The 15,218-nt window shown below is 47.3% G+C and overlaps 1 protein-coding gene across 1 annotated transcript in view; it reads left to right on the top strand.

The window, feature by feature from the left end:
- WDR75 (WD repeat domain 75) overlaps positions 1-15,218 on the top strand; it is a 292,493-nt gene that overhangs the window by 114,674 nt on the left and 162,601 nt on the right. The window contains exon 10 of the mRNA XM_088460739.1: positions 618-677. Within this exon, the coding sequence (XP_088316865.1) occupies positions 618-677 (60 nt within the window). The remainder of the gene's footprint in view (positions 1-617; positions 678-15,218) is intronic.

Genomic DNA, 15,218 nt, shown 5'->3' on the forward strand with positions numbered 1-15,218 from the left:
ACAGCCAAGACATCAAAGGAGTGGCTTCAGGACAAATCAGTGAATGTCCTTGAGTGGGCCAGCAAGAGCCCAGACGAATCTGATTGAACATCTCTGGAGAGATCTGAAAATGGCTGTGCACCGACTCTTCCCATCCAACCTGATGGAGCTTGAGAGGTGCTGCAAACAGGAATGGCCGAAACTGCCCAAAGATAGGTGTGCCAGGCTTGTGGCATCATATTCAAAAAGACTTGAGGCTGTAATTGCTGCCAAAGGTGCATCAACAAAGTATTGAGCAAAGGCTGTGAATACTTGTGTACATGTGATTTATTTTATTTTTTTTTAATTTAAATTTGCACAAATCTCAAAAAAAACCTTACACGTTGTCATTATGGGGTATTTTGTGTACAATTTTGAGGACAAAAATTAATTTATCCCATTTTGGAATAAAGCTGTAACATAACAAAATGTGGAAAAGTGAAGCACCGTGAATACTTTCCGGATGCACTGTACATATCTCATTTGTATTGCAAATATAATCAACATGTGGTTATAATATAATTAGAACCAATGCATGTAAACTGTTATTGGCTTATGTATCTGATTTTTGAAATTGAGATGTATTTTGTTCTCTTTAGAGATTACAATCATTGATGTGAGTTTAAAAGTCTCAGGGATCATCCAGGGCCTGGTGAAAGGTATGAGTCTTATCTGAGGTCATTTCATTTCGTTTAACAAAAGTATTTCAATCAATTAAAATTACTACAAATTAAAATGCTTTTCCAACTTTTTTCTGCATGTACATATCTTACCTTGGAACCCACCAGTCAATCCTTTCATGTATACCAGGGATATTCAACTCAGGCTCTCCAGCTGTTGAGGGACTACACATGCACTGCCACTGTACTATCATGCCCTAATAGTAAAATTAATGCAGGGCTGCTGGGGTATGACAGCTATACCCGTCATGTACATAGTAAATATGTTGCCCAAAAAAAGCAGAGTGGGAAATAAGTGGTGCATTACAGATCAATATATCAGTTCAATATCTGTGTGTATGCATAGTGAGATTCATACACAGATACATACAGTGGAATGTACCAGAGGCAGTATAGTACATATGGATGCTTATTCATTGGAATAATAATATTTTTTTTTTGCTTGCTATGATTCAGAGCTTTAGGTACATATAGTAAGAGTTTTATTGCATGTAATTAGTTGTGGTGCTTGCATGTGTTGGTGATTATTGTAATTTTTAATTACACATGAAATATATGTGATTCATAGAATGGTTGCGTAATCCATTTATCAGCCCAACACAGGTGTGTGTAAGGGAGCGGTTGATCTAGACAAAAAAAAATAAAAAATCCCCCAGCAGACTGCAATAGGCCAGAAAAGGAAACTTGCTTCCTGCATAATAAAATGCAGGAGACTTGGTTACATATATTTGCAAACATATGGTAAGCCACCAGTCACGTCAAGGTGTTCCTGCTTTGATGGCCCTACACTACATAATAATAGCACCACTTTGGTATTCCATACATGCACCTGTGATGGGCCAAAAAAGTGATTAAACAACTTCCATTCTGTGTGTCACTCTTCTGAAAGGCATGTATGGGATCAGTAACTGAACGGTATGTTTTGTTCCTTGTAGTGCCATATTGGAGACTCCTGGGGTGTCTCCAAGTGAGTTGGCTCTCAATTTTGAAATACATTAATATATGACCCAAAGTGGTGGTATTTTTATGTAGTGTAAGACCACCAGTGCAGAGACGCTTTGACGTGGCTGGTGGCTTACCATATTTGCAAATGTATGTAACGTGATTTATGTGTAGCTGTTGATGTGTGTCATTATTATTCAAAGCTCTTTCTAATACAAGCTTCCAGGTTTTAACTGGTTTGGTGATGTTAGTAAATTTTTTTATTATTTTCTAATATCTTAAACCTTTCTTTTATTGCTTTCTTGTATTGGCTCAGATATACTGTATACTGAATTCATATATCGTCTTTGAGACTTATTACTGGTAGTTTGTATTTCTAGAATATCATATTAGCCAGAGTTTATTTTAATGTTTGTTTTCACATACAGATGTGTCCTTGCTCATATCACCTCAATACGGCAGGCAGAGTGATATGCCTGGCGTGAGTGAACCATCGGGTCCCGCCTAACTCTGCTAGCGTTGGGCAACTTTTTTGCCGGAAATGCATCTAAATTGCAATGTGATGTGATTAGGATGCACCCTGAGACTGTGCTGATTAATTTGATATGTGACATTTGTATATTTCTGTGCGACTCTAAACTGAATTTGGTGTGTAAAAAAGCTGTGGCCGCTGCATCGTAGCACTTTGCATGCTGATTGAAAGACGTTAAGTCGCACATCAAATTTATCAGCACAGTTGCACCACCAACCTTGGGGTATGTGGTTGGAGTAATCAAGCTTTAGCTCCCAGGTTGCAATGAGTCGTCCTGGCTACAGGCAGTTAGTTTTTTGTTTGGTGCGAGAAGGCACCTTACTGACAGTGGAGACTCACCGGAGGACGCTGTTGTGAGGAACCATGTGCAGACTGCCTCCAACACTAGATCACTGGGACATGAGGGATCCTGACAGCCAGGGGCTTGATGGTAGCGGCCATGTCAGTGCGCCTGGTGGATCCATACAGCAAAGTACAGCCAAAAACCAGAAGACTGTCAACCTCACACGCCATCCAGTCCTCAGACCCAGTTACATCTTCTGACATGTATTGGGATACACAGGTCTCCTCTCAGGAACCTATCTCAGGAGAGGAAGACCATTTCCCAACAGCAGACGTCCCCTCCCTAATTAGGGCCGTCAAAGCTGTGCTAAACATAAATGATGAGGAGCTGGTGCAAAGAAAGGCTCCAGTATTCAAACACCAGAAAATTGTGAAAGCCGACTGTCCCAAATCTGAGCACTTTTCGGAACTTATGGGGGAAGCATGGAGTTCGGAGGACAGGAAATTCCATGTTACGGGAAAGGTTGAAGCCTAATACCCCTTTCCATTGGATGTGTGCACCAAATGGGAAGTTCCGCCAGCAGTAGATGCACATGTGGCACATCTGGTTAAGAGTGCCACATTGCCCATACCATCTGCATCCCCTCTTAAATGTTCCACACATAGGAGACTTGAAGCCTGTCTCAAGGCAGTCTTCACTCTATCAGGAGCGGTTACTCGCCCGGCCATGGCTACGGCCTGAGTTTCCAAAGCCATTGAGGAATGGATGAAGATACTGGAAGATACTCTTCCAGAAGCTTCTAAGGAACAGCTGACAATCATATCCTATGTTAAGGAGGCAGTATCCTATTTGGGAGAGGCAGCATTGGTTGCTGGTATATTATCCACTAAAGCATCAGCTGTCTCAGTTGAGGCTCGGAGAGCCCTTTGGTTAAGAGACTGGAAAGCAGATGGCAGGTCTAAGAAAGCCCTGGAATCCCTTCCATTTACGGGAGGCATTTTGTTTGGCACAGAGTTAGACGAGATTGTTGCTATGGTGGCAGCCTCTAAAATGGCTGGTCTACCTTCAGCATCCACTACTAGACCTAAGCAGTCGTCCTTTTGGGCCTTTCGGCCGCAGGGTAAAGGAAAAGGTTAATCTTCCTCTAGAACGAGTTCTCTCAGGAAACCACAGTCGAAGAAATCCTGGCCAAACAGACATCCGGCTTCTAGGACTAAAGATTAACCGGGAGCCTGATGGAACGGGCCTCCCCCTGGGGGAACCCAGGGTAGGAGACTGACGACTTCAGTTTTCAGATGCCTAGCATCGCACAACGATGTATGCCTGAGTTCGGGAGGTGGTATCCCAGGGGTAAGCCTTCACTTTCTGGAGAAGTCCCCCGCAAAGGTTTTTTTGCACAACTTCGGCAGCGGATTCTGCGAAAGCCTTGGCCCTCCAGCAGGCTATACACTCTCTGCTGGTGTCAGGGATAATAATCCTGGTTCCAGTGAATCAACTAAGAAAGGGATATTATTCCAACCTCTTCTTGATTCAAAAGCCCAGTGGGTCTCACCGGCCTATTCTAAACCTCAAGGAGCTCAACACATTTATCCAGGTGCCCAGGTTTCGTATGGAAACCCTGTGGTCAATTGTGTTGGCAATGGAACCAGGAAATTTCATGGTGTCCTTGGATATTCAGGATGCATATCTTCATATACCAATTACACCATCCCACCAACGTTTCCTGCGATTCGCAGAGCTGCAGGGGTAGTTCCAATTTCAGGCACTGCCTTTGATGTTTACCAAATCATGGCAGTAATGATGGCCTGCCTCAGGCGCCAGGGAGTCAGGATCCTGCCATACTTGGATGATCTCTTGATATCAGTTGCAGCATCATCTCAGACTGTCAGTGGCCTGTCTACACAGACATGGATGGATTTTAAATTGGAAGAAGTCATTGCTTTCAGTACAGCAGATGGTGCATTTAGGGACACGCTTGGATACTCTGGGCCAAAGGATATATCTGCCATAAGACAAGATTGCGGCCCTTCAGCTGCGGATATGCAGGCTTCTTCACAGCTGATCAGTATCTGTTCATGCAGCAATGCAGGTTCTGGGATCCATGGTGTTGACCTAAGACATAGTGGCGTCTGCCCAGTTCCACTCCAGACCGTTGCAGCAGTTAGTCCTCTTGCACTGGATTGGGGAGTACCATTCAATAAAGGCACAGACGATCCATCTCTCGACAGAAGTGTGACTGTCCCTGTTGCAGACATATCATCTCAACAAGGGTCGCCCATTCTGGATTCCATATTGGGTACTTCTCATGACCGATGCAAGCCTCCACGGATGGGGTGCAGTGACAGGTCGAGACACGTTTAAAGGAAAATGGATGACAAGGGAAAGCAGTCTATCCATAAATGTCCTGGAACTAAGGGCAGTGTTCAGAGCGCTTGTTCATGCTCAGGAAAGCCTGTCCAGGTACAATCCGACAATGCCACTGCAGTAGCCTACCTCAACCATCAGGGAGGCACGCTGAGCCAGGCTGCCATGATGGAAGTATCAAGCATTGTTGTCCGGGCAGAATGTCACCCTTGGGGTTCAGGCTTCTGTACTTTCAGTTTGGTTTCAGCGAAGGATTGCCCCATTGCCTGATAGAATATTTTTTTCAGGGTGTTCTGAGGGTTCAGACTCCCTTTGTCCCCCTGGTAGCCCCGTGGGATTTGACATTGGTTCTCAGGGCTTTGCAGGCTCCTCCATTCGAACCCCTGATATCAGTGAACCTAAAGTGGTTGACAGCGAAGACTGTTTTTCTTCTGGCTACCACTTCTGCCCGTAAGGTCTCTGATTTGGCAACCCTGTCTTTTTGCTCTCCTTGATATTTCATCAGGATAGAGCTGTTCTTCATGTTAGGACGGGTTACCTTCCTAGGGTGGTATCCCGGTTTCAGGCTTAGCAAGCTTCAGGCCTTTCGGCTGGTGAAGCATCACTGGATGTTGTCTGTGCACTACGTATCTATGTAGATCGCACTAACTCCATTACAAAGTCAGATTCTTTATTTGTGTTGTATGGTTGTCATAAGCGAGGCTGGCCAGCTAACAAACAGACTTTGGCCAGATGGTTGCGTCTGACAATTTCTCAAGCGTACACACAAGCTGAACTTGTTGTTCCAAACACGGTCACAGCACAGGCTACGAGACCTGTGGGACCAGCGTGGGCGGTTCGTCGATGTGCCTCTGTTGAACAAAAATGCAAGGCAGCCACGTGGTGGTCTGTCCACACCTTTGTCAAATTTTATGCATTTGACAAATTTGCCTCTCAGGATGCTTCCTTTGGGTGGAGGATTCTCCTTTCAACTGAAGCACAGGAGCGTCCCCACCCTTAAAGGGGACTGCTATGGGACATATCCAAGGTATTTTCTGTGGACCCAATGGACCCTGAAGAAGAAAATAAGAGTTATGGTATAACATACCTTTGTTAACTCTTTTTCTTCAAGGTCCATAGGGTAAACAGAGCACCCACCCTAACGCACCTGTGTTATTGGGTAATCTTTTCTTTTGTATTTTATATGATTCCCTCTTCTTAGAGTGTTTCTGGAGTACAAGGTTCCTTCCTTCTCATCTTGTTTTTCCTTCTCCTACTTGGGCTTGATAACAAACTAACTGCTTGTAGCCAGGGATGGGGTATATATGGAGGAGGACCCAGTGCATCCTGGGAGCTAAATTTGTTAACTGTTTGGTGCCTGGGTCACTCCAACCACATACCCCAAGGTATTTTCTGTGGTCCCTATGGACCTCGAAGAAAAAGAGTTAACAAATGTATGTTATACCATAACTCTAATTTTTCGTCAAAAAAAATTACTTAAAGAAAAGACCGGCCCTAGCTGAGTTTCAAGGGACCAGGTGCACCAAGAGGGGCTGTTTGACGCCACTGCAGCAAAGATGAGTGAGGACACATTTGTAATATCAGTAACAGTACTGATATAATTGGACTTGTCATGCAAAGTTGAAGCTTTTTGTTTCAAAATGTAATAGTACATTTTAATTACAGTGTCCAGAGAGTAACACACATCATATGTAGAAAAATAAAACAAAACACTGTTTCATCTTCAGAGTCCATAGCAATGGCTTGGAGGAAATCCGGCACCAAACAGTCAACTATTTCCGGTTCCAGGATGCACTGGGTCCTCCCCCATATATACTCCTGCCACAGGTCCTCCATGAGTTCAGCAGCAGGGCGTATAAGACACCTGTGCTGCGACTCCATCTACCCCGCAGGCACCACAGCGCAAATAACCTGTGTGGTCTGGTGATTTTTGCAGATTCCCGGCGGAGCTTGCTAGCTGTGATGCTGTGACTTCGACTGCATCTGGAGGACACGGGGAAGTCGATTAAGAGCGAGGCAGTCCTGGCTTCCATCATGGGAGATGCAATGGAAGCTGCTGCAGTGAGGGTCCCGTTAGACCACCGGGGCCATATCACCTGGACGAGCTTCAGACGCATTCTGTTGCTGGGAGGCCGGCGTTCCCGATTGGTTGTGCAGCATAGGGGAGGTAAGCGCTCACCCCGGCAGCCCCTCCCCAGACCCAGGCGCTGGGCTATGGAAGTTTCGCTGGTCTGGGTTGTTTGCCCTCCTCTGTATATGAGATGCTCACTGACCACGTTTCTGTGCTCTGTGAAAGCGGTTTGGTCTCAGGAGGTGTTCGGATCTCCCTGTATACCTCTCCCCCTTGGGCCAGGAATATAATGCTCTATATCCTATCAATCAACTCTATTAAGTTTTTTAGTAGTTGATTAAGAGCCCATATGCAACTAAAGGTTGTATTTGCATTTTCTACTTCAGGGTCCATAGGGTATCCACAGGATACCTTGGGGTATAGGTGATGACGTCAGGCACGGACACCACAGAGTTACATTTTCAGCCTCCCTGGATGCACCAGGGTCCCTCTCCTATACCCCACCCCCAAGCCAAGGCAATTCAGTTTCGTTGGTGTCCGGCCAGAGGTCGAATCACATTCACAGAGGGGGCTGTAATAGCCCCAGAAGTTTTCTTCAGAATGCAGCTGTGGCTGCACAAGATAAGCCTTACAGCATGGACAGTTAGTATTGACGTCCATGCTGTCGCTCCTACTCCCCGGCGGTACCAGAATGCCGGTACCGATCCGGGGATGCTGGTAGGTAGCTGGGGTCACAGCTAGCGGTGACCCCGGCTACCTGGACTGTGGCCGGATGTACGGGGGACAAGGTAAGCGGCGGGGTCCCGCGGTGGGCACCTGCCGGTAACACAGTCCTTTTTGGTCCCCAGGCAGGGGGCTCCCTGGGGACCGGCTGCGCGTGGGGCCAGGTACTGATCCTGCGCCTTCCACTAGACCACCAGGGACAGCGGACCGCAGCATGTGCGGTGTAGCGCGGCGTCCCAGGGGTTTATAGCAGGCCAGGGGAGAACACCTTCCCTGTCTCACAGCCAGCGTCTCCCCCGCTGCACAGTGCCATTCCACAGCGGTCTGAGCGGGCTGTGTCAGCGCTCCTCCCCCGGTCCTGCCTCCTCTCTGCTCCTCGGTGGCCATTTTCTCTCTGCATGTGCTGGGGATGGCAAACGCTTCTGGAAGCTGATACAGGTGCCATTCCGGTCCGGGTCCCCCGCGTACCTCTCCTTCAATTAAGGTCAGTGTATGCAGCACTGTTTCCTACCAGGCTCTGGTCTGTGTAGTTGATCGCAGTGCTTATAATGCAGGATGTTATCTGTGCATTGTATGTGACTTAAATGCTAGCGCTGTTTGCCTGTACTTTCATTTCTGACTGTCAGCCATTTTCCTATCCCTGTTGTTCTTCTGCTACAGCCCTTGCGGTGCAGTGTTGCAGGGTGTTTATTACCTCACAGTAAACATGGTTTTTCTGTGTGGGATGTCACATACGCTCCGTTCACATTCCTCATGTCGGAAAGTGAACGAGGATATCCTCTTCCAGCTATAATGTACTGATATAATGTGCAGTTAGCGGAGGGATATGTAGACGCTGAGGGTTTATGGAGGGCATGTTGTATTATATATCATGCCCCATTTCTGTCACTGTGCCTGCACAAAAAGGGACCGCCTTCGGCTGGCTAAGATGCTTACAGCCCTTGTGGGCAACGCCCCCTGCTTTTCCCCATAGGGGTTATCGCAGCGAGTGGTGGTCTCATCACATGCAGGGGTCCCTGGGCAGTTGATGGTACCCCAGTGTATCCTGTTTTTCGCCCCCCCCAGGTCTCGCAGGAGCCTGTGTGGGTGAATTTATTGTCCAAATGGTATAGCACTTGATGGACGTTTTACAGGGGGAGTCACCATTTCGGCCTTCTAAACGGCCTTTCGGGTCTCAGACGGCTAAGGATAATAAGGACATGAAGTCTGATGACGGTAACATTATTGACTTTTTCAGACACGAGCCCCTTAGTGAAAAGGAGGCACAGTCTGGGTCTAAAGTCTATATACCTGGCCTTATACGGGCAGTCCGTGCGGCTTTGGTTATTACATATCCCCCGTGGCTAAATCCAAATATGCCTTCTTTAAGGATAAGGGTGTTGCTACTGTAATTCCTCTATTTGGTCAAGTGGATCATTTAGAGGAGGCGTGGAAAATCCGGGTGAGCGGTTCCTGCCTCAAAAACAGTTGACCTTTTGCATACCCCTTTGCGGATAATAACCTTTCCAAATGGGAGTTACCTTTACGGGTAGATTCTCATGTTACACGCCTAGTGAGGAGTGCTACGTTGCCCATGTCCTCCGTGAAAAATATATCTAAAATCCAATTATTCCCTTGCTGGAGGGGCTTCCAGGCCGGCTATGGCCGTGTGCTGGGGGGCCAGAGCCATGGAGCGCTGGGTAGGTAACTGGATCTCTGCACACTGACTCTCCAGCAGAGCAGGTGGATAGTGGCAAATTCTCAGAGACTTAGCCATGTTCATAATGAGACAGTCTTACATAGTCTACTCCTTTCCAGAATCTCCTCGGCAGCAGTAGCGGCTCGCCGCTCCCTGTGGTTGCCCTCTTGGAAAGTGGACGCAGATTCCAATTAGAATGCTTTACCTTTTACGGGACAGGTCCTGTTTGGCCCTCATCTGGACGCAATTGTGGCCCCGCAGACAGCAGCTACGTCTGCGTGTCTGCCATCGGCTACAGTCCCATTGGGGTCTGGGACTTCGTTTTTTTGGCCCCGTGAGGCCTGGGTAAGTCTAAAATACAGCTTTCCAAGACAGTCAGTAGCCAGGAAATCTGCTTAGCCATAAGAACAGGCTTGGAGTACAAAACGTCCTATTTCCAAGTTGGACTATAAGCCTTCAGCCTCACGGGACGGGCCTCCTCTTGGGGGACCCCAGAGTTGGAGGCCGGCTTCTCCAGTTCGCCCAGTGCTGGTGTCTGGCCACCACGGACACTGGGGTAAGGGAAGTATTTTCTTGAACGTATGTTCTCTCCTCCTGGTAAAAGCCTCCCAGATGGTTTTTCGTTACAGGTCTTCTGTCAATTCAAGACAAGGCCCTGTAATTTTTGAGGGTGTTACACTCTATGCTCCAGGCAGGAGTTATAGTACCTATTCTGTTGCCCCAAAGGGGAACGAGGTATTACTCCATCCTCTTTCTGGTATGTCTTACAAGGACATCCTCAACCTCGAATCCTTCAATAAATTCTTAAGGGTTCCTCGGTTCAGGAGGGGGACCCTGCATTCCATCATTCAATGGAGCCTGGTAATTTTGTGGTGTCGTTGGATATATTCAGGGTGACTACCTGAATATCCCTCTTTTCTTAGCACACCAGTGTTTTCCTCAGGTTTGCAGTGGTCGATAAGCATTTACAGTTTCTTGCATTGCCCCTTGGTCTGGCCTCCACGCCTCACTGTTTACCAGGGTCATGGCAGTTATGGCAACCCACCTGCGGATGCAGGGGGTCCACTTGTTACCCTATCCGGGCGACCTCCTGTTGTTACCAGGGTCTCCAGAGATACTTCAGTGCTATCTGCAACGGACAATATCTGTGTTGCTACGTTAGGGCTGACTAATAAACTGGAAATGGTCCTCTCTGATTCTTCAGAGGATGCTCCATATCCCAACATCTGTAGATCTTTGTGATTGAGGAAAAGATCTCTGCATTACAGGCAAAGGTACGCAGTTGCCTGCAGAGTCGCCGAGTGTCTATTCACTCGGCAATGTGGTTCCTGGGTTCCAGGGTGTCGCTGTTCGACATGGTGGCGAGTACCCAGCTTCACTCTAAAGAACTTGATCCTCTCCGGATGGGATGGGTTGTCCCATAGGATAAAGTCAATAGTGCTTTCCCCGGAGGTTTGTCTCTCTCTGGCCTGGTGGCTGCGGAAAGCTCACCTAAACAAGGGGCACTCCCTTTGGGATTGCGGATAGGGTCCTTCTGACGACGGACCGCCAGTATCAGTGGCTGGGAATCAGTGACGGGTCCACACTTGTTCCAGGGCAGGTGGACACCAGTAGGTTTTGCGCTCCCCATAAACATCTGAGAACTCTGAGCAGTATTCAAGGTTCTCCAGCATGCAGGACAGGTCCTCCACGGAAATACCGTGCAGGTACAGTCTGACAACGCCATCATGATGGCTTATGTAACCCACCTAGGAGGAGGTTCCCGAAGTCTGGCGACACTAACAGTGGTGTCCCGAACTCTGGCTTGGGTGGAAGGCTATATCCCTGCCGTCATCGGCAGTGTTCATTCAGGAATCCTCATATGGAAAGCAGGCTTTCTCAGCCGTCAAGATGTGCATTCAGGGAAATGTCCTCTTCATCAGGAGGTGTTCAACCTGCTGGTGAACAATGGGAAGCCTTTCAGAGATGAGACTCTTCTGGTAGACGTATGTAGGTCCAGTGGACCTTCCAAGTTGTGTACTTCGTCCCTCCATTATCCCTTCTTCCTCCAGTAATAGCAAGAAGGAGGCACGCTCCTGCTGATAGCTCCAGCGTGGGCAAGACGGCACTGTTACTCAGATCTTCGGAGCCTCTCAGTTAACACTCCAAAGCTGTTGCCGCTACGCCCGGACCTGTTGTCTCTGGATCCTGGCTGATACCCAGACCTGGGTTGTCTGTCCTTGACGGTGTGGCGGTGGAGACTGCCCTCTTAAGGTCTAGGAGTTTTTCCAGCTCTATAGTTAACAGGGGCTCTGTCCATGCTAAGAGCTCTGAAGTTTTTATCTGCAAGAATTTACCATTGGCTTACGGCTAGGACTGTATTCCTTCTGGCTATTGATTTGGCCAGTAGGATCTCAGAATGGGGGGCTCTGTCATGTAGACCTCCCTTTTTTTTCTCATCTTTCCTAGGAACAGTGCAGTGCTTCGCACTTGCCCTGGTTTTTTACCTACGGTGGTGTCTAGTTTCTGCATCAATGAGGAAATTATAGTACCGGCCTTTACTTCCCCAGTCCTGTCTGCTGGTGAGGCCTCTTTGGATGTGGTACGGGCTCTAAGAATTTAAGTTGACCGTACCAGTCCATTTAGGAAATCAGACTCTCTGTTTTGTCCTTTCTTGTTTCCATATAAAGGGTTGGCCTGCCACTACGCTAACTTTGGCAGGATGGATTCACAGATCTTCCTGTTCCATCTTCTATTAAAGCTCTTCCACTAGGTCTGTGGGTCCTTCATGGGCAGCTCGACGTGGCGCCTCAGCGGTTCAGCAGTGATGGCAGCCACGTGGTCATCTGTCCATATTTTTGTAAGGTATTATGCTTTTGATGCCTTCGCCTCTCAGGATGCTTCCTTCGGGCGGCGGATTCTCCTTACAGCACAGGAGCGACCCCACCCTTAAAGGATACTGCTTTGGGACATTCCCAAGGTATCCTGTGGATACCCTATGGACCCTGAAGTAGAAAATATGAGATATGGTAAGAACTTACCCTTGTTATCTCTATTTCTACGAAGTCCATAGGGTTCCACAGGACTCCCGCCCTGTCGCACCTGTACTGCAGATGGGCTTTGATCTGGTCACCGGTTTCTCCGTCTCTTTCTGGTGAGAATGTGATTCTTGTGTGTTCCAGACTTTCTTCTCTCTCTTTGTTCTCCTCCTCCGGCCTATGGCTTGTTACGAAACTGAATTGCCTTGGGGGTGGGGTATAGGTGAGTGACCCTGGTGCATCCTGGGAGGCTGAAAATTTAACTCTGTGGTGTCCGTGCCTGACGTCATCACCTATACCCCAAGGTATCCTGTGGAACCCTATGGACTTTGTAGAAATAGAGATAACAAGGGTAAGTTCTTACCATATCTCATATTTTATGTGACTTTGTGCTATCGCTGCTGTGTTCTATCACTGTTGTTTTTCCTCTGTACACGTGGTGGGGTTGGTTTTCTATAAACTTTTACTTTTTACTAATATTAGTATATCAAAGAGCACCTTATATGTCTAAGACTAAAGGGAAACATGAGACTAAGGCCCAGTGCTGGTATCATGTAAATCCTGTCAGTCAGGCCTGTCTCCTCAGGATTTCATACAGGATGGGTTGTGTATTTCTTGTTATAAGATTCCAAAACATCAACCCAGTGTACCAGCTCCTGTGCAAGAGCCACCGTGGGTGTCCTCTTTTTCGCAGGTTCTAACGCATTTAGTGGACCGTTTGATGGCACCTATACTGCCTCCTACTATGGGATTGCCACAACAGTTGCTACCTGCTATGTGTGTACCCCCTATATATCCATCCTGAGTGGATGCTTATGCTCATTCTTCAGAGTATGGTTCAACAGTCTGTCGCTTGTCTAGGTTGAAGAGTGACAGATTGCTAACCACTAAGGTTCAGGGATGGAAGAGGCATTCTCATCATTCTGCCCAGCCTTTAGACTCAGATGCATCATTAGATGAATCGGATGTTGCACATGGTTCCTCCTCGGGATCTGTATCTGAGGAGGATCGTCATGCTTCCGTGGATGTTCCTTTTCTGGTGAGAGCAGTTAAATCCATGTTAAATTTAGAGGATTAGATCTAAACCTCTGCTCTTTAGATGACAGAAGGTATTTAAGGATGACTTTTCCCCAGTCTGAACAGCTTTCAGAACTCATGGCTGAAGCATGGAGTACTCCGTATAGAGGGTTCTATGCTGCAAAGAAGTTATCCTCGTTATATCCATTTCCAGTAAGTGAATGTGATAAGTGGGAGGTCTCTCCTACAGTGGATGCTCACGAGACTCATTTAATTAAGAGTTCCATGTTGCCCATTCCATCCGCATCCTTAAGGATGCTACTGATAAAAGATTGGAAACCTGTTTGAAATATGTTTTTCTTTATCTGATGCAATCATGTGGCCGGCTATGGCGGAAGCCTGGGTAGCCAAGGCCATGGAAGAGTGGACAGCGGCATTAAAATAGATTATGCCAGATGCTATGAGAGAACAATTAACTTATTTCTCTCTTATTCGGGAGGCAGCGTTTTACATAGGGGATGTGGCAATGGACGCAGGAATTATGACATCTAGGGCATCAGCAGCCTCGATTGTGGCACGCAGAGCCCTCTGGTTAAGGTCCTGGAAGGCGGATATCTGTTGCAAGAAATCTCTGGAATCCCTGCAATTTTCGGGTAAAAGGTTTTTTGGTCCAGAGTTTGATAAGATAGTGGCTACGATTGCAGCTTCAAAATCTGCTGGGTTGCCAGCAACAATCACTTACAAGAGGCAGTTTTCCTTTCGGTCCTTTCGCCCTTAGGGCCCTTTCGCCCTTAGACTGCCCTTTTCCAGGCAGTCTAATTCCAGTAGGACTACCAAGCCACAACAAGGGAAATAGTCATGGTCAGTCAGATGTCCAGCTGCTATGCTGGACGAAAAACCTTCATCCTGATGGGACAGGCCTACCCCTGGTGTACCACAGAGTGGGGGGCCGACGACTTCAGATTTGCGACACCTGGCATCAGACAACAACAGATGCCTGGGTCAGAGAAGTGGTCTCTCAGGGATATGCAATCACCTTCCAGGGACATCCTACCCAGAAATTCTTTTGCACAAATCCCCCATCAAGCTCTGTCAAAGCCCTGGCTCTCCAGGGAGCCATTCAGACTTTGCTGGATTCCGGGGTTATCATTCCGGTTTCCTTGGCTCAACAGGGAAGTGGATATTATTCAATCTGTTCTTGATTCAGAAACCGTATGGGTCACATTGCCCTATCCTGAATCTAAAGCATCTCAACAAATTTATTCATGTACCAAAATTTCGTATGGAAACCCTACGATCAATTTTGCTGGCAATGGAACCTGGGGATTTTATGGTTTCCCTAGACATACAGGATGCATACCTGCACGTGCCCATAGCACTATCCCATAATGTTTCTAAGATTTACTGTTAATAAGCAACATTACCAATTTCAGGCTCTACCATTTGGTCTGTACACAGCTGAGTGGGTACTTCCAAAGATAATGGCAGTCATGACGGTTCATCTCAGACGACAAGGGGTCTGAATACTGCCATACTTGAACTATCTCCTAATATTGGCACAGTCTCGAGAGATGTTTTACATCATCATCTCCAGCTGACAGTGGCCTACTAAAGGAGCATGGCTGGATTGTCAAATGGTCCAACTCAGTGGATGATACATCTGGGAGTGCTCCTGGATTCTCAGGCGCAGAGGATCTTTTTGCCAGTAGAAAAGCTTGCAGCTCTACAGTTGCTGGTGCGCAAGTTGCTCCACAATCAAAGAGTATCAGTCCATGCAGCAATGCTGGTCCTGGGGTCCATGGTTTCCACATACAGCATGGTGGCATATGCCCAGTTCCACTCCAGGCCCTTCTCGGCTATTGATTCTGTCTTGTTGGTGCAGTCAGTATCAGT

The sequence above is a fragment of the Taudactylus pleione genome, unplaced genomic scaffold (assembly GCF_031769625.1).
Source record: "Taudactylus pleione unplaced genomic scaffold, aTauple2 ptg000977l, whole genome shotgun sequence".
Classification (NCBI taxonomy): Eukaryota; Metazoa; Chordata; class Amphibia; order Anura; family Myobatrachidae; genus Taudactylus; species Taudactylus pleione.